General features: G+C 37.9%; 1 protein-coding gene across 3 annotated transcripts in view; it reads right to left on the bottom strand.

Moving 5' to 3' along the window:
• Positions 1 to 19,761, bottom strand: part of SKA3 (spindle and kinetochore associated complex subunit 3) — a 33,234-nt gene that overhangs the window by 13,253 nt on the left and 220 nt on the right. For 2 of the 3 annotated variants that reach the window (XM_022574477.3, XM_022574478.3), the window contains exons 2-7: positions 16,325 to 16,386; positions 16,057 to 16,222; positions 12,489 to 12,888; positions 8,833 to 8,918; positions 2,485 to 2,570; positions 653 to 856 (exon numbers count right to left, since the gene is read on the bottom strand). In XM_022574477.3, the coding sequence (XP_022430185.1) occupies positions 653 to 856; positions 2,485 to 2,570; positions 8,833 to 8,918; positions 12,489 to 12,888; positions 16,057 to 16,222; positions 16,325 to 16,386 (1,004 nt within the window). Of the gene's footprint in view, positions 1 to 652; positions 857 to 2,484; positions 2,571 to 8,832; positions 8,919 to 12,488; positions 12,889 to 16,056; positions 16,223 to 16,324; positions 16,387 to 16,625; positions 19,758 to 19,761 lie in introns of those variants that run through there. The other variant, XM_022574479.3, reaches the window with a different exon arrangement.

Genomic DNA, 19,761 nt, shown 5'->3' with positions numbered 1-19,761 from the left:
AGTAGAGTCGGTAGTTGCTATAAACCAGTAACAGACTACTGGTAAATTATGTTGTACTAAAGAATCAAACATTCTGTGGGAATTCCCTGGCGTTCCAGTGGCTAGGACTCGGCGCTTTCAGTGCTGGGGGCCTTGGTTCAATCCCTTGCCAGGGAACTACAATCCCACCAACCTCGCGGTGGCCAAAAAAAAAAAAAAAAAAGAATCAGATATTCTAATATATTTAAACAAATGTTTCTCAAACTGAGGCCCAAGACATCTCAAGTTCAAGAAACAGTGATACAAGTTACGCATGATACTCCAACTCTGGAGAACTGGAGGGTAAATGACATTTCTGACTTTGCTAGAAACACCAGTGGAAACAGTGGTCACCATGGTGATCACATTTGAACAATGATTAGAAAATATTATGAGAATACATTTCAGAACATGAAGTTAAAGAGAAAATGCCTCATGAGGGAACAAAGGCATGATGACATCACTAGCTTGTGCTCAGCTCTGAAGAGCCTTAGCCAGGTGGTCTTAGACAGGCTTAACAGCCCAGAATTTAGATTTAGATCCAAACGAGCACATTAGCCCGATGATAAATAACACAGTTAAATATGGTTTAAGGTATTTTTGCAGAAAACAAACAATAGCCTAGAAAAATAACCTGGCGAATATCTTCTGGAATTGTAGTTACTTCTGGAGGTGTAGGTGTTCTGAGCAGATTCTCATAGGAAGAAATCGTAGGAGAAGAGGGATCCGCAAAATTCTCAAAGCACTCGTCTGAATTTAAAACTAACGATGTACTGTCTTTCATTTCCAAGTCATTTGATGAACTATTTGTTTTTGATAATGGATAATTTGTGGATACCTATAGAATAAAAAGAAATAATTAAATTATGGTGGTATAAAGTAATATAGTAAATAAAAATTGTTAGTTCTGTTGTGATCTCTAAGTAGGCCCCCAAATTACCCCCTTTTCCCTGACCGAGAACTAAATAAAATCAAGGACACAGAGAAATGGCATATGGAGGAAAAAGTACCATCGTCATTACTGAAGGCTGAGCAAGAGCTTCATGTGAAATCTAAATAGGCCTGTTGGCTGAACCCCAGATTTAGACGGATTCACCACCCAGACTCAGGCAACACTATCCTGGGCCAGGTAAGAGTCGTAGGAGGATGAGCTACGCCCTCACTGCTGCCAGGGAGAAAGCCCATTCACGCCAACCTGGCCCGTCTCCCTACGGCAGAGTCAGCAATGAGGCCAGGAACATAAGCAGTGGATTACCACAAGTCGCATGGTGCTATTAAAATTTAATTATACATTAATAAAATTTAAAAAACTGAAAATTAGCTTCTCGGATGCACTAGCCACATTTTACATGCTCAGCAGCTAGCTACCACACTGGATAGCACAGATTACAGAACATTTCCATCACTGCTGAAAGATCCACTGGACGGCCCAATCTACCATATTGGTTGTCTTAAGTGTTCATACCAACTTTAAACAGGGATGAGGTTCTGATTACATAGTAAATTTGTTCAATGGGAAAAATTTGGAAAAAAAAGGCATAGAAATCACACTTTCTGGTGTGTTTCTATCCATTCTTATTCCTTAAAATAAAATATATGTGTATATAGGGCTTCTCTGGTGGCGCAGTGGTTGAGAGTCCACCTGCCGATGCAGGGGACACGGGTTCATGCCCTGGTCCGGGAAGATCCCACATGCCATGGAGCGGCTGGGCCCGTGAGCCATGGCCGCTGAGCCTGCGCGTCCCGAGCCTGTGCTCAGCAACAGGAGAGGCCACAGCAGTGAGAGGCCCGCGTACCGCAAAGACAAAAACAAAAACAAAAAATATATATATGTGTATGTGCGTATTTATATACATCATTTTCCATATCATTAAATATTTCTTGAAGACATTCTTTCTGTATGTTCTTATCTGTTTTTCAAAACATCCTAGTCACATGACACTGGCTCTTATGGATTTACTGTAATATACTTTGCTTCCCATTTATCATTTGACATTTAGTTTGTTCCCATATTCTGCTCTTATAAATAATGCTATTCTTGGGCTTCCCTGGTGGCGCAGTGGTTGAGAGTCCGCCTGCCGATGCAGGGGACGCAGGTTCGTGCCCCTGTCCGGGAAGATCCCACATGCCGTGGTGCGGCTGGGCCCGTAAGCTGTGGCTGCTGAGCCTCCGTGTCCAGAGCCTGTGCTCTGCAACGGGAGAGGCCACAACAGTGAGAGGCCTGCGTACCACCAAAAAAAAAAAAATCTTTGTCCCAATGTGCCTTAGAATAAATGCTGGTTAAAGGGTATGGAAAAATTTTAAAGCTCTTGATATTTCCTGCCGAATAACCCTCCGGAAACACTGTAAATATACTCCCAAAGGCTACAACAGTCTACGTTTTTTAAACAGACTGTTTGAGTCTGGAAATAGTGTATCGGATTCACTAGGGAAAAGATTAGCACTTTCAATTTTATAGAAGTTTACCAAAGCTGTGCTGTTCTTTGTAGAAGGGATTTTCAAACCAGGAGTGCAGAATGTAGGTGCCACAGGAGAATGTGTATGCTCGGCATCTAGAAGACACATACAATGGCATGAAATACATATTTGAAAATAAGGTTGAAATAAAGATTTTAACTTTTATATTATAATCTTTGTCAGTTTAATTTGTGCACTTTATTTTTAATAACTGAAGAAATTATAACTCTATTGTGTACTTGACTGGACAAGAAAAAACAAAACCGTCATATTCACAATCTAATTATTAGCACTAATAAAAGTTCAGCAGGGTTGCAAGATGCAAATGCAATACACAAAAATGAAGTTCTAGTATAAGATCAACAAACAATAAAAAATATATTTGAAAAAGAATATTTTTCACAATAGCAACAAAAAAGATAAGATACCTACATATAAATCTGTTAAAAACTGTGTAAGACCTTTATGGCAAAATCAAATTTCTGAAGAAGAAAAAGGAGGAGGAAGAGGGCACGGAAGGCCACTTGCCCTCCAAGATATGAGGACTTCCTCTAAAGCTGTAGTAACTAAAAGCAGTGTAACACTGGCCAAGGATGGAAGAACTGGCTGCTGGAACGGAAGAGAGAACATAGAAACGAGAACATGTGTATATGGACATTTGCTATCTGTAACAAAGTATGCAAGCACCCTAAAAATACCAAAGAGAAAAAGTAAACATGTTAGCAAAACGGTCAAACTGGCAAAAGTTTATTAAGTCTAATCATCAAGTGCTGAAAAAGATGGAGAAACAAAAACTCAAACACTGTTGGTGAGAATGAACCACAATAGCCACTCTACAGTGGCAATTTAGCATTTTCTAGAATAAGTAAAGATATGCATCCCCTTTGATCTAGAAATTCTACTCCAAGATGTGAGAGACATGTGTCCAAAGGACAATTTAACTAGAGCACTGCCTGTAATAGTAAACAAACAAACAAACAAAAACAATTTAACTATCCCTTAAGAAACAAATGAATAGGGACTTCCCTGGTGGCACAGTGGTTAAGAATCTGCCTGCCAATGCAGGGGACACAGGTTGGAGCCCTGGCCTGGGAAGATCCCACATGCCATGGAGCAACTAAGCCCACGTGCCAGAACTACTGAGCATGTGCTCTAGAGCCCGTAAGCCACAACTACTGAGCCCGCATGCCACAAATATTTAAGCCCATGCACCTAGAGCCTGTGCTCCACAACAAGAGAAGCCACCGCAATGAGAAGCTCGCACACCGCAACGCAGAGTAGCCCCCGCTCGCTGCAACTAGAGGAAGCCCACGCACAGCAATGAAGACCCAATGCAGCCAAATATAAATAAAATTATAAAAACAAAAAAACAGCACAAAACAGAAAACCAAGGAGGCTGAAGGATAACATTCTAAAATATATCTTACAGGAATCTGAGGAAAAAAATCGAGGAATTAGGAGAGAAGTAATATTATTAAAGAGGTAATATCAGAGAGTTTTCCAGAATTAAGGACATGAGTCCTTAGCTTGAAAAATCATGGCTTCACAGGCGAATTCTATCAAACCTTTAGAGAAGAGCTAACACCTATCCTTCTCAAACTCTTCCAAAATATAGCAGAGGGAGGAACGCTCCCAAACTCATTCTACGAGGCCACCATCACCCTGATACCAAAGCCAGACAAAGATGTCACAAAGAAAGAAAACTACAGGACAATATCACTGGTGAACATAGATGCAAATATCTTCAACAAAATACTAGCAAACAGAATCTAACAGTGCATTATAAGGATCATACACCAAGATCAAGTGGGGTTTATCCCAGGAATGCAAGGATTCTTCAATATATGCAAATCAATCAATGTGATACAACATATTAACAAACTGAAGGATAAAAACCATATGATATTCTCAATAGATGAAGAAAAAGCTTTCAACAAAATTCCACACCGATTTTTGATAAAAACCCTCCAGAAAGTAGGCATAGAGGGAACTTAACCTCAACATAATAAAGGCCATATATGACAAACCCACAGCCAACATCGTCCCCAATGGTGAAAAACTGAAACCATTTCTACTAAGATCAGGAACAAGACAAGGTTGCCCACTCTCACCACTACTATTCAACATAGTTTTGGAAGTTTTAGCCACAGCAGTCAGAGAAGAAAATGAAACAGAAGGAATCCAAATCGGAAAAGAAGAAGTAAAGCTGTCACTGTTTTCAGATGACATGATACTATACATAGAGAATCCTGAAGATGCTACCAGAAAACTACTAGAGCTAATCAATGAATTTGGTAAAGTAGCAGGATACAAAATTAATGCACAGAAATCTCTCACATTCCTATACACTAATGATGAAAAATCTGAAAGTGAAATTAAGAAAACACTCCCGGGCTTCCCTGGTGGCGCAGTGGTTGGGAGTCCGCCTGCCCACGCAGGGGACACAGGTTCGTGCCCTGGTCCGGGAAGATCCCACGGGCCGCAGAGTGGCTGGGCCCGTGAGCCATGGCCACTGAGCCTGTGCGTCCGGAGCCTGTGCTCCTCAACGGGACAGGCCACAATAGAGAGGCCCGTGTACTGCAAAAAAAAAAAAAAAAAAAAAAAAAGAAAACACTCCCATTTACCACTGCAACAAAAAGAATAAAATACCTAGGAATAAACCTACCTAAGGAGACAAAAGACCTGTATGCAGAAAATTATAAGACACTGATGAAAGAAATTAAATAGGTGGAGAGACATACCATGTACTTGGATTGGAAGAATCAACATTGTGAAAATGACTATACTACCATAAGCAATCTACAGATTTAATGCAATCCCTATCAAACTATCAATGCCATTTTTCACAGAACTAGAACAAAAAATTTCACAATTTGTATGGAAACACAAAAGACCCTGAATAGCCAAAGCAATATTGAGAAAGAAAAACGGAGCTGGACGAATCAGGCTCCCTGACTTCAGACTATACTACAAAGCTACAGTAATCAAGAGAGTATGGTACTGGCACAAAAACAGAAATATAGATCAATGGAACAGGATACAAAGCCCAGAGATAAACCCACGCACATATGGTCACCTTATTTTTGATAAAGGAGGCAGGAATATACAATGGAGAAAAGACAGCCTCTTCAATAAGTGGTGCTGGGAAAACTGGACAGCTACATGTAAAAGAATAAAATTAGAACACACCCTAACACCGTACACAAAAATAAACTCAAAATGGATTGAAGACCTAAATGTAGGCCAGACACTATCAAACTCTTAGAGGAAAACATAGGCAGAACACTCTATGACATAAATCACAGCAAGATCCTTTTTGACCCACCTCCTAAAGAAATGGAAATAGAGACAAAAACAGACAAATGGGACCTAATGAAACTTAAAAGCTTTTGCACAGCAAAGGAAACCATAAACAAGATAAAAAGACAACCCTCAGAATGGGAGAAAATATTTGCAAATGAAGCAACTGAAAAAGGATCAATCTCCAAAATTTACAAGCAGCTCATGCAGCTCAATATCAAAAAAACAAACAACCCAATCCAAATATGGGCAGAAGACCTAAATAGACATTTCTCCAAAGAAGATATACAGATTGCCAACAAACACGTGAAAGAATACTCAACATCATTAATCATTAGAGAAATGCAAATCAAAACTACAATGAGATATCATCTCAAACCAGTCAGAATGGCCACCATCAAAAAATCTACAAACAGTAAATGCTGGAGAGGGTGTGGAGAGGCGGCAACCCTCTTGCACTGTTGGTGGGAATGTAAATTGGTACAGCCACTATGGAGAACAGTATGGAGGTTCCTTAAAAAACGAAAAATAGAACTACCATATGACCCAGCAATCTCACTACTGGGCATATATATACCCTGAGAAAACCATAATTCAAAAAAAGTCATGTACCACAATGTTCATTGAAGCTCTGTTTACAATAGCCAGGACATGGAAGAAACCTAAGTGTCCAGTGACAGATGAATGGATAAAGAAGATGTGGCAAATATATACAATGGAATATTACTCAGCCATAAAAAGAAACGAAATTGAGTTATTTGTAGTGAGGTGGATCGATCTAGAGTCTGTCATACAGAGTAAAGTAAGTCAGAAAGAGAAAAACAAATACTGTATGCTAACACATATATATGGAATCTAAAAAAAAGAAAGGTCATGAAGAACCTAGGGGCAGGACGGGAATAAAGACGCAGACCTACTAGAGAATGGACTTGAGGACACGGGGAGGGGGAAGGGTAAGCTGGGACGAAGTGAGAGAGTGGCATGGATATATATACACTACCAAATGTAAAATAGCTAGTGGGAAGGAGCCGCATAGCACAGGGAGATCAGCTCGGTGTTTTGTGACCACCTAGAGGGGAGGGAGGGAGACACAAGAGGAAAGAGATATGGGGGTATGTGTATATGTATAGCTGATTCGCTTGTTATAAAGCAGAAACTAACAAACCATTGTAAAGCAATTATACTCCAATAAAGATGTGAAAAAAAAAGAAAAATCATACTAAATTCTAAACATAATAAATAAAAATCTTATAGACTACCAGGGAAAAAAAGACAGATTTTCCACAAAAGAAAGCTAATCAGACCAATAGCACTCTGCTCACCAGCAGCTCACCAGGTCACAATGGAATACTTTCTTTAAAATGTTCAAGAAAAACAAGCTGTCAATCTAGTCATCTATATCCAGCTAAATTATCATTCAAGAATGAGCAACGACATTGTAAATCAACTATACTTCAATAAAATTTTTAAAATAAGTAAATAACATAAATGATAGCATGGGGGGGGGAAAGAATGACACAAAAAAAGGGAAATCTAAACCCAGAAGGAATGAGTGGGATAAAAGAAGCAATGGTAAATTACTAAATTTTAGTAAGTAGAGACTGTAAAAACTGTAATAATCATACTTTTGTGGCATAAAAATAGGGTCAAACTAAATACAGTAGAAACTCTATTAACAAACAATCCTCCACTTAACCAAATTACTAATGGGTAAACGTAAGCATTCTGTTCCTTCCGTGAAATATACTGCTGATGGTATATTAAAGGATTTCAGTTGGTAAGCTATTCTTTAGAAAATCCATCCCACTTCAGAAGGCCTAAAGATATTCTCCTTTATCATTTTCTAAAAAGTTTATAGTCCATTGGGAATTGATTTCTGAGTATGATGTGCAGGAGGTAGTGGTTCATTCTTTCTATTAAAAAAAAAAAGGCCTTTATTGAATATAATCATGCTCTTATAAGTTGAGCTCAGCTTACTATGAGTTAGTTGTATTTTTGTTTTTTAATTTATTTATGTTTGGCTGTTTTGGGTCTTCATTGCTGCACGTGGGCCCTCTCCAGTTGTGATGAGCAGGGGCCACTCCTCCCTGTGGTGCACAGGCCTCTCATTGCGGTGGCCTCTCCCGTTGCAGAGCATGGGCTCCAGGCACGTGGGCCCCAGTAGTTGTGGCTCACGGGCTCCAGAGCGCACGCTCAGCAGTTGTGGCACACGGGCCCAGTTGCCCCACGGCATGTGGGATCCTCCCGGACCAGGGCTCGAACCTGTGTCCCCTGCATTGGCAGGCGGACTCCCAACCACTGCGCCACCAGGGAAGCTCCCAGTTGTATTTTTTCAAACCTGTTTATGCCAGCAGTATTTGTTAATTTAATAACAAGTCAGTGCAAATAGCACAAAAAAAGAATTTCTCTGAAAACATGTCCAAAACTTTGGAAAGACCTGACAGACAAGTTACTTTAAAAAATTTTCCAATAAATTTGGTATAGACCAGATGATTATAAATAATTATTCAGGGAAATCATAAAACTCTAGGATTTTTCATTTTATAGTATGTGAAAACCAGTGTTTTCATGTTTGCTGGGACAAATATGAAAACACTACATGAAAATGATTTTCAGTTTTTGTACTATTAAAAAAACCCCAAATTTGAAATGGTAGCTGATGTATTCTGGGCGTGGTTTACGTAAGGAAGATAATGTAGAACTCTAATCAATAGGCTGAAGCTAAACTAAAACAAAAAAAGGTATTATTGGCTCTACATCAAAAGATTGGTGAATGAATATATATTTATGTTTTAAGTTAAAATGTTAAAAACAAACAAACAAGCTGAAAAATACTGAATACAATCAGAAAGAGTATGAAAAACATTCCAGAAAATTATATTTCTCTTGTATGAAATCATGCTGAACCTGAATGGAATGGCACTTCCTATAATTCAATATTGTGAACCGAGAAGATGCAGAAGGCTGTTAGAATGTCTAAGGTGATAGAACCATTTTTTTGTACAAAGATAGTCTGAAAAGAGTATAGCTGAGAAGTAACCTGATTTTCACACTTACCATTTTTTTCCAATGGCTGGGTTATGGGGCCAGGAGTGGCAAAGAAATTATTGTTGGTCACTGGTTCTGTTTCCATGGCCTCCTCACTGGCGTGATTCATAAGGAAATAATAAGGTCAAAAAAAAGTTAATATTTAACCTCTGGAAAAAAATTTAATCTTACTATATATCATCAAGTCTGGACAAATATTCAGTTATGTTTTATGGAACAGTAGTCCCACGGAACAAACTGTTCTTTTGTTTTTAAATGTATATCCATGGCTCAAAAAAAGGTTAAGAACCATTTTGTATTGACAGTGTTGACTTAGAAGTGGGTTAAAAGTCTTTAACGTAGGGACTTGCCTGGCGGTCCAGTGGTTGGAACTCTGTGCTTCCACTGCAGAGGGGCACAGGTTTGATCCCTGGTCGGGAAACTAGGATCCAACATGCCGTGCGGCCAAAAGAACCCCAAAACAACTTTGACTTCAAGGAAAGCTATGAGTTCAACTCATTAGTTCAAATATAGGAATTGTATAGCTCATGGCTTCAAAATCATAAAGTGGAATTTTATACCGGTATACAGATAGAGATTAAGAACGTTTTTTTAAACTAAGAAGACTCATCCTGCTATCTTAAGGCAGTTCTAGCCAATTACCCAGATGTCTGAAATACAGTTATAAAGAAGAGTATCACTGAATACTAGAAGATGGTTCAATTAACCAACTGTCCTAGTGTAATTTGCTGAATAATCTTTACTTCAAAAACACCTTCAGTATATATTAAGTTCTTATGTAAATTAGAGGCTGTTTCTGGGCTATTCTGTTCCTGCAGTAGGTCCATTCTGTCACAATTTTATACTGCTTTACTTACTGTAGCTTTATGTATTTTAATAACTAGTAGGTTAAGTCCCCTCATTACTGTTATTTTTCATTATTTTCTTAGTTATCCTTTTTATTCTTCCAAATAATTTTAGAATAATTCTGTCAAATATCCCTCACTTTCTACCTTAAAAAAAAAACCAAGGTTTTATTGTAATTGTATGATATCCATACATTAACTTGATATGATTGAACATCTTAATAATATTCAGTCATTCTATTCAGGATTATGGTCTATTTTTTCATCCTAATTTTCCCTTTATATAACTCAGAAATATTTAATGGTTTTATTCATATAGGTCTTTCACATACAATTGGCATGAGTATTTTACCTTTCTGTTTCAAATTTGAATGATTTTCCCCCCTGTATTTACCAATTAGTTATTAATAAAATATAGGAAAGCATATTACTTTAAATAGTTATAACTATATAAAATATATCTTATCAATATATCAGCTTCTTTCTTGAACTTTTATTATTTCTAGAAATTTTAGATGTGACTTTCTCGAGTTGCCCAGGCACAAAACATGGCCTAGAAATACATCAGAGTAATACTTATTTCTGTTTCCTATCTCATTACATAGGCCAGAACATCAAGAATGACATTAAAAAAAATGATGTTTAATAGTGGTAACAGATAGCTTCACTATTAAGTTAGATATTCATATTGTTTATTATGTTAATGAAGTATCTTTCCACTTAGAATTTGACCAAACAATTTAAATGAAGAACAGGTGTCAAATTTCATAAAATTCCTTACTGAGGAATAATAATAGGATAATCTATTGAGATTATCCTAGTTTTAAATTAATTAATTAATTTTATTTTTGGCTGCACTGGGTCTTTGTTGCTGCACGCAGGCCTTTCTAGTTGTGGCGAGCAGGGGCTACTCTTCGTTGTGGTGCACGTGCTTCTCATTGTGGTGGCTTCTCTTGTTGCAGAGCATGGGCTCCAGGCGTGCGGGCTTCGGTAGTTGTGGCTCACGGGCTCTGGAGTGCAGGCTCAGTAGTTGTGGCGCACGGGCTTAGTTGCTCCGCGGCATGTGGGATCTTCTTGGACCAGTGCTCGAACCCATGTCCCCTGCACTGGCCGGTGGTTCCTTTACCACTGCACCACCAGGTTAAGTCCTCTTTTTTTTCTTGTTGAGTCATAGAAATGGTGTATTTTATGAATTCCCAAATATTAAACTATCTTTGCATTCCTGGGATAAGCTTAATGTGGAAGTTACGCATTATAGTTTTACTATTCTGTAGAATTCAATTTATGAGTATTTTAATTGGGATTTTAACATGTATATTCACAATTAGATTGGGCCATAGCTTCCTTTGGTGTGCTCTTTCTGTGTTTGTATCAAGGGTATATCAATGTCAAACTGAACTGCAGAGTTTTCTGTCGTATTCTAGTTTTAGAAAAATAACTTTTTTTTGAGTGTGTGTTCAATAAAATTTTATTTACAAAAAATAGGCAGTAGGCTGGGTTTGGTCTCTGGCTATAGTTTGAAGACCCCTGATAATGACAGTTCTTTTTAAAAATCATTATTTTCATAGTATCTCATTCTAAAGGCAGTTTATAATTTTTTATCCATTATACCCCACTAACTCTATGTAAGCAGGATGGGTATGGTTGTATCCATTGCACTAGCGTTTGTGAGTCTGGAGGTCCCCAGGTTAGGTGTTGGCATCTGAACTAGAACGTATGTCTCCTTCTCAGAAAAAGAACTTTTATGTAAGATGGAAGGTATATGTTCTCTGAAATTATGAAAGGATTCATCCAGGAAACCATCTGTGCCCAGAGCTTTTTGGAGCTACTTCTCTGATAACTCTTCTAGTTTTCTTCTCTGATTTTTGGTCTATATAGGTTTTCTAATTCAAGTCTGTTTTGATAATTTTGTGTTGTTTTCAAAACTTTTTAATTTATCTGAATTTTCTAAATTTCCCAGTATTATACCCTATAGTATTTCTAATAGCTTGAAAAATAAAAAATATAGCCCATAGTTCCTAATTTTGCCATTTACATTAATGTTTAAATAAGAACCAATTCTTCAACATATCAGTTTTACCCTTCTGAAAATATTTTGTAATGACATTTTATCTTTAGTGTTTACTCTCTTCACTTTTCCCCATAATTGTGGGGTTTTCTTCTGACACTTTGAGTCGAATGTTTATTTTCCTTCTTTAATAACTATAGTTCTTAAAGGTATGGATTTATATGTGGTACTGTGATATGCGGTATTTTCATTTTCATTGTAACTCATTAATTACCACTTCCATACTAATCACTCCCCACCTCTTTAGTCTAGCATGGAATTCATCACTGCGCTTCAAATTCATATTAAAATACCTAAGCTTAAGAGCACCTCAAAAGCAACATGTAAGGAAACTCATCACCTTTACTGCATCCCAAGCTGCAGGTATTTCTATTTTAGTTCCCAAGCATCACTTCAGGCAACAAAACAGAAATCTGTGATTTACCCAAGATCCTCTTCTCTTCCCAAGTCTCCATACCAAATCAGTCGTAAGTTTTTAATAATTTTACTTTATCCCTTCTTCTTTATCCTACCATATACCATCTGTTTTCAGGCTCTTACCATTCCTTCTATATCTTCTAACCTGAGGAAACTAATAGCTAACACTTTACTGATGGAATTGGTGATTCAGAGAAGTTTGAAATATGAAGTATCTTAAAATCTTTGAAGGAAAGATATTGTCTGAAACATATTTCTTCTAGGGAAAAAAAAATCAATAAATACAAAAGATTTAGAAAGTTAGATAAAATGCTCCTTTTAAGAAAGCTGCTTACCTGTTATTCTTCACATTTTTAAGTCCCATTGTATAATCTTCATTTAAACACATAGTATATTCAGAGATACCAAAGTGTTCTAACTTAGGAGTCACACACTCAAAATCATCCATCTTTAGTGCACATTTGGGAGTTTTTACTAGTGGCCGTTTGGAAAATGGAGTTAAAATTTTTGGCTCTTCCTTCTCGTTGTTTACTGCCTGGGGAGGGTTTGGCAGAACTTGGGATATCATGTACCGCTCAAGTCCAAAATCGGAAAGTTGTGGACTACGTGGAGGCTTCTCAGAAACAGAACTGCTTGGAGGAGCGGAATCCGACAAATCACCCTTCACATCAGGCTTCTCAGGATTTTCACGTTTATTGTTCTCTGGTTTAGAGTCGACGACTTCTTGCTCATCCACTGGGAGGAAAAGTCAAGGTCATATTCTGGTCAAACAGCAGACTAGAAAATGTCATATACTAAAACCACATAAAACAGCTCCATTTGAAATGTCCCAAATCGGCAAAGGTCCTGACTCTCTCCTTATTCTCTAAGGTTTTATTTCAATTGTCCCTTTAAATTTCTGACATGTACCGCCTTGTCCATCCATATCTCATCTAGGGGATTACATTAGAGAAGGGGAGTAAACTAAAATGTTAAAAAAACAATACCCACAAATAAAAGTGTAATTTCCTTACTTTCTCAGTTAATGTGATTTAGCAGTCTTTCTTAACATATTATGAAACTATCTTATCATGTAATGACATTTAATTACAGTGTGGAGTTAACTACAATCCAGATTTAACACAAAGTAAAATAATATTATTTTAGATTTCTAACTTACAGATGGCCTAAGGTAAAAAGGAAAGACTGTTACACAAATATAAATTTTTAACCTAAGTCAGTCTGGAACACCTGTATCAAAAACCTAGTTGAGAGAAATCAGAGGAGAAATTAGTGGGACAAGTAGTTTCTCAGTCTTTAATAGGTTATATCTGACTCCACACCCCCATATGCTTAACCACTACACTGTACATTTCAGACTAAATAACTTTACTAACAACTATACTTTTTCCCACAGTCCTCTGCCATCTCCTGGGTATACCACTGGTTAATAAGTTTGGTGTGGAACTTAGGTTGGATCCAGGATAGCACTTACAATGCCAAGAAAGAGTTCAAGAAGGAGAAATACTAGTTTTCGGTGTGAGAGACAACAGAAAGTGAAAGAGGATACCTAGAAAGAAGGTAAGTGGATTTGGTCAGGATTTGGGCAGAGATTAATTTAACAAATGATAGGGCTTCGGTTAGACAGTGAGACAGCCAGGTATAAAGGTATAAAGTAGAGAATAGAATGGCGGAAGAAAATGCAGAATGACAAATATAAAATGTGTATTAAAGAAATGTAGTATGAAGTAGAGAAGGAAAATTAACCAATAATTGGAAAGGGCTGATAGAAAGAAGAGACAGAGGAGAGGGTGAGATGAAGGAAGAGAAACTAAAATGTATTTAGAATCCCCGATGGGATAGGCTTTTTTTTTTTTTTTTGGATAGGCATTTTTATATTTAATTTTTACTCCATTTAATTTCCATATTAACTGCTCCAAGCACAAAAAAAATCTTTGAATATTTTTTCCTCATTTAAAAAATTAAGGTACTTAACAACATTTTGGAGAACATTCAGCTGATAGAATTTAAAGAGCCAAGATCTGAACCCACATCTTTTGATTCTAAATGCTGCCATATGTTTAAGCATTTGGAGGGAGTTAATAAAGAGATTTGTTTTAGATAATTTTGAACAGATAACATTTGGTTGCTAAATGGGAAATATTAATTGTAATAATCATACATATTTATTGAAAGAAATGGGAAATAAAATTTTCTAAAATTTCCTGTTTGTTGCATCTTTTTTAAGAAAATACCAGGAAGGGACTTCCCTGGTGGTCCAGTGGCTACGACTCTGTGCTCCCAGTGCAGGGAGCCTGGGTTTGATCCCTGGTCAGGAAGCTAGATCCCACACGCTGCAACTAAGACCAATGAGCCAAATAAATAAATATTAAAAAGAAAATACTTATACTTTTTTATTTTTTAGGAGTCATTACAGATTGAAGGAAGTGAAGGCTTGAAGGAGGTGAAGAGGTACACACTTTTTCTATGAAGATATTACTTTCCTTGTTTTGATTGGCAACCGAAATGAACTAGGATAGGATATTGTTTTTTTGTGCATGATAAGCCACGACATGTTAAATATGAAGGATGTACCATTAAAAAAAAAAGTTATAACCTTTGATTTCGTGGCTTTTGGCCCTTGGAAGAGCTGCTGATTCAGAGCTGTTTTGGCATTGTGCTTTCTGTTAATTTTGAGAAATGTTACAAGAACTACCAAAAAACCTATTGTTGAATTTATTACAAGGCTGTCACTGATGAGTTTAATAAAATAAAGTTATCACCATTATTACTACCTCTTAGGGAGGTATTAACATCTCTAGTTCACTAGTGAGGAAAAGCAATTTAGAGAAATTATCCAGGGTCACACATGTAGTAACTGGTGGAACCATTTTCTGAGTAACCAAAGTCAACCTGTCCACACCAAAGTCAACTGAATTCTTTCCATTATACCATGTGGATTATTTAATATACCTTCATATATATCCTTGATATATACATATTTGTTGAATCTAATTAATGTTTTATTTATGTACAAAGACTCTCATAGCAGAAATGAAGACACTGAAGCATATTGAAATTAGTTACTCACAGTTATGGGTATAACAATAATAATAGTTAACAATGGGTGATTAGCATACAAGGTACTGTTCTAAGCAAATTTTATCTCATTTAATCCTTATACAGCCTCAGAGGTAGATACTATTAAACATATCTACTTTATAGGACTTCCCTGTTGGTCCAGTGGTTAGGACTTGGTGCTTTCACTGCCGTGGTCCTGGGCTCAGTTCCTGGTCGGGGAACTAAGATACTGCAAGCCACGTGGCGCGGCCAAAAACAAAAAAAAATTCTCTCATTTATAGGTGAGAAAGTGAGGTACAAAGTTAAGTAACTGGTCAAAGATTAATACAGCTAGTAAGTGGTGAAATTAGAGATTTGAACTCAGGCAGTTTGACTCTAAATTCTAAACCATCATGCTATCCTACCCTTCATTAGAATTTTAGAACTAAAAAGGACTTTACGAATTTATATAGCCAAAAATCTCTCATTCTATGGAAGAAGAAACTGAGAACGAGAAAAGTGAAATAGCATGCCTTAAGGTTGGTCTCTCAGCCGTTTACTGGCAGAGCTGACCAGAAACAACTATCCTCAAGTGACGTAGATTTATCTGGTACCCTTCTTTCATCTAGCACTGTGTTGGTTCTCATCTAGCATTTGCAAAGGAGAGCAAGGACTGTCTTTATATTGTACCACTGATCAGCACTGCATCTAGAACACAGTGATTGCTGAATAAATGATCAAAGGACTATCATATAATGGCAGAGTCAGAACTAGAAACAATGGCCAAGCCTATAGCAGTCTTAATCGTGCTGCCTTCTTTCTTTAATACTAAAACAAATGCTATAAAATGCAAGTTATTCACACCTGAATTTTCCTTGGCACGTGGATTATATCCATACTTCTGGAAAAACTCTCTTATTTTCATGATATCCATTGAATTTTTTTTCATCAGCACTTTTGTTGCCTTTATGAAACCAATGCTTTCTTGACTTTCCAAGCTTGCTTCATCAAGAAGAATATTGACATTATCCTTTTATGAGGAAAGAAAGTACAATTTAACTTTTGACTAAGCCTATTTAGTTTTTTTAAATTACCGCATAAAAATGATAAATTAATATTGTAGGATTGATACCTTTAGAGTCCGGACTTCTGAATGAAGGTCATGTAAAACTCTCATTGGATAATCTTCAAAGTCTTCAATATGAATATTGAAAGAAAAGAGTATAACAAGGAAAAAGAAAGAAAATGTAATTTAGTATAGTTATTTAGAATTACAAAATCCTTGTAGATACTTATTTATAATTTATATCCTGTCATTTGCAAAGAAAAGTGTTAAGACTTTTCTTTAAAATTTTTATTAAACTATAACATACATACAGAGAAGTATAGAAATCATAAGTATATAGTTTGATGAACTTTCAAAGTGAACATACCTATGTAATCAGCACTCAGATCAGGGACTGGAGGAAGGAAGAGGGAATGTAGTCCTACTTAGCTGTTTTTCATTTATGGTGAGCACGTTTTGGTTCCTATTTTTAAAATCTTTGCCAGTGACAATGCTTTTGTTTTCTTCTAAAAGCTTTATTGTTTGGCCTTTTGCATTAATTAAATTAATTAATTAATTTTTGGCTGCATTGGGTCTTCGTTGCTGCACGCAGGCTTTCTCTAGTTGTGGCGAGCAGGGGCTACTCTTCATTGAGGTGTGCGGGCTTCTCATTGCAGTGGCTTCTTTTGTTGCAGAGCATGGGCTCTAGGCACGCGGGCTTCAGTAGTTGTGCCACGTGGGCTCAGGAGCTGCAGTGCATGGGCTTAGTTGCTCCACAGCATGTAGGATCTTGTGGGACCAGGGCTCGAACCCGTGTCTCCCGCATTGGCAGGTGGATTCTTAACCACTGCACCACCAGGGAAGTCCTGGCCTTTTGCATTTAGAGCTACAATCCATCAGGAATTGATTTTTGTGTATGGCAAGAGGTAAGGATCAAGATCCATTCTTTTTTTTCCATATGAGTGTGCAATTGACCTGGTACTGAAAAGACATCCTTTATCCACTGTACCATCACCTTTCTTATTAATCAGTCGGTCATATACCTAACATAGAAGCAGTTTTTAAAAAGATTTCTCTTTTCTAAAATATGCCTCCTTTCAAGACTATCTCCTTCCACCCGTTAAAAGTTGATCAGTTTTCACATTTGTAGAGATGTGGATGGACCTAGAGACTGTCATACAGAGTGAAGTAAGTCAGAAAGAGAAAAACAACTATCGTAGATTAACGCATATATGTGTAATCTAGAAAAATGGTACAGATGAACCGGTTTGCAGGGCAGAAATACACGCAGATGTAGAGAACAAATGTATGGACGCCAATGGGGGAAAGTGAGGGTGGGTGGTGGTGGTGGTGGAATGAATTGGGAGATTGGGATTGACATATATACACTAATATGTATAAAATGGATAACTAATAAGAACCTGCTGTATAAAAAAAAGAGCTGACCAATTTTCATAGGAAAATGCAAATCAACAACACAATGATATTGTATTTCATACCACTAGAATGACTATAATTAAAAAGAAAGACAATAGGCCTTCCCTGGTGGCGCAGTGGTTGAGAGTCCACCTGCCGATGCAGGGGACACGAGTTCGTGCCCCGGTCCGGGAAGATCCCACATGCCGCGGAGCGGCTGGGCCCGTGAGCCATGGCCGCTGAGCCTGCGCGTCGGGAGCCTGTGCTCCGCAACGGGAGAGGCCACAGCAGTGAGAGGCCCGCGTACCGCAAAAAAAAAAAAAAAAAAAAGACAGACAATAACAAATGTTGATGAGGAAGTGGAGAAACTGCATCCCTCATTCACTGCTGGAGGAAATGTACAGTGGTGCACTTTGGTAAACAATTTGGTCGTTCCTCAAAAAGTTAAACACAGATTTACCATATGACCCAGCAATTCCGCTTCTAAATGCATACCAAAGAGAACTGAAGACATTACGTTCACATAAAGCGTTGGCACACGGGTGTTTACAACAGCATTAGTCATAATAGCCAAAGTAGAAACGACCCAAATGTTCATCAACTGATGGATAAACAAAATGTGGTAAATCCATACAATGAAACATTATTCAGCAATAAAATGTAATGAAATACTGATACATGCTACCGTGACAGGGATGAACCTTGCAACGCTTCACTAAGTGAAATGTCAGTCACAAAAGACTACAGATTGTACAATTCCATTTATAGGAGATGTCCGGAATAGGCAGATCCAGAGAGACTGAAAGTAGATTAGCGGCCGCATAAAGCAGTGCGGTAGGTGGGAACAAGATTCCGGGGACTGGCTGTCAACAGTCACCGGGGTTTGTTTCGGGGGGTTATGAAAATCTAAACTCAGTGTGATGATGGTTGCACACCTCTGTGAAGATACTGAAAACCACTGAATTGTATCCTTTAACATGGTGAATTTTATGAGATTCATAACTGTGATCATAGAAGGCGAATTTAGGGGATGTTCATTTTCTCTAATTATCACAATTCCATATTTTCTGTAATACATGCAGGCCAGGAACTGAAAAAATTATTCCAACTTTTTCTTGTAAAACCAAAAGAAAAGAAAGAATGTGTGTAACCAGGCAATAGATTGGTAAGGAGGTAAATTAGCAAAAGCTTTATGGAAAACTATTCAGCTATGTCTAAAAATTCCAAAACCATTAATACAGTTTTGTGTCTTATAGCGTTATCTCAACTACGTAAACAAAGTCAAGCAAAACAAGGCAACGCTAAAAGTAAGGATGGTAGAAAAGCTACTGAACTATTAATAGCTGTGTGTTCTGACGGTGAAGTTATAGCAAAGACTTATTTTCTTCTTTCTACTTCTCTGTTACCTCAAATTTTTTGCCGTGCACATAATATTGCTTTCACAGGCACAAGCATAAACATTTTTAAGTGGCTGGAAAACTATTCATAATATAGTTAAAGGAAAATGAGTCTGCGTCTACAGGATGCGATATTTTAAGGCGGATTACAGTTATGACGCACAAAATAATCTCAAAATCTGCACTACTCTTGCAACAACTTCAAAAAGTCTCTTAATACAAACGTTAGTGGTGGAGAATTTTGCTTTATCTATATTTTAAAAAACAGTACTGCGTATTAGCTTTCGTTTTGGCAGTACGGTTTGTTGGGAAAAATACAGACACTGCAACTGTGGACCATCTGGGTGAGACCAAAGTCACTCTACATGTCAAGAACAGGGCTGAGCGGCTGCGGTTAGAAGAAACGTTTCATCTTCTCTTGGTCGTATTTTTCTTGATAAGCCCCCACTACGTGCATCTGAAAGCTCGTCGTGTGTAAATGAGCGCGTGCATCGCGAGCCCAGCCTGCCGGCTCGATTAGGGCTTTGGTTTCTAAGTGCGGCTGTTTCTCCGCCCCGCGTCCCTGGTGGGGCAGAGGCTGCGCGCAGCGCTGGTCGGGCCCGGGGGTGCCTGGGGCGAAGGGCGCCGCCGCCTTCCCCGGGAGGGCTCCTCACAGTCAGCCGCCTGTCGGTCGGCCAGTGCGCGCGCCAGCGTCCCTCACGCGGCTCACTC

This window comes from Delphinapterus leucas, chromosome 18, assembly GCF_059928025.1.
Source record: "Delphinapterus leucas isolate spDelLeu-1000000601 "Yukka" chromosome 18, BTC_Dleu_Yukka2, whole genome shotgun sequence".
Classification (NCBI taxonomy): Eukaryota; Metazoa; Chordata; class Mammalia; order Artiodactyla; family Monodontidae; genus Delphinapterus; species Delphinapterus leucas.
This window is presented reverse-complemented; position numbering and strand designations above follow the sequence as displayed.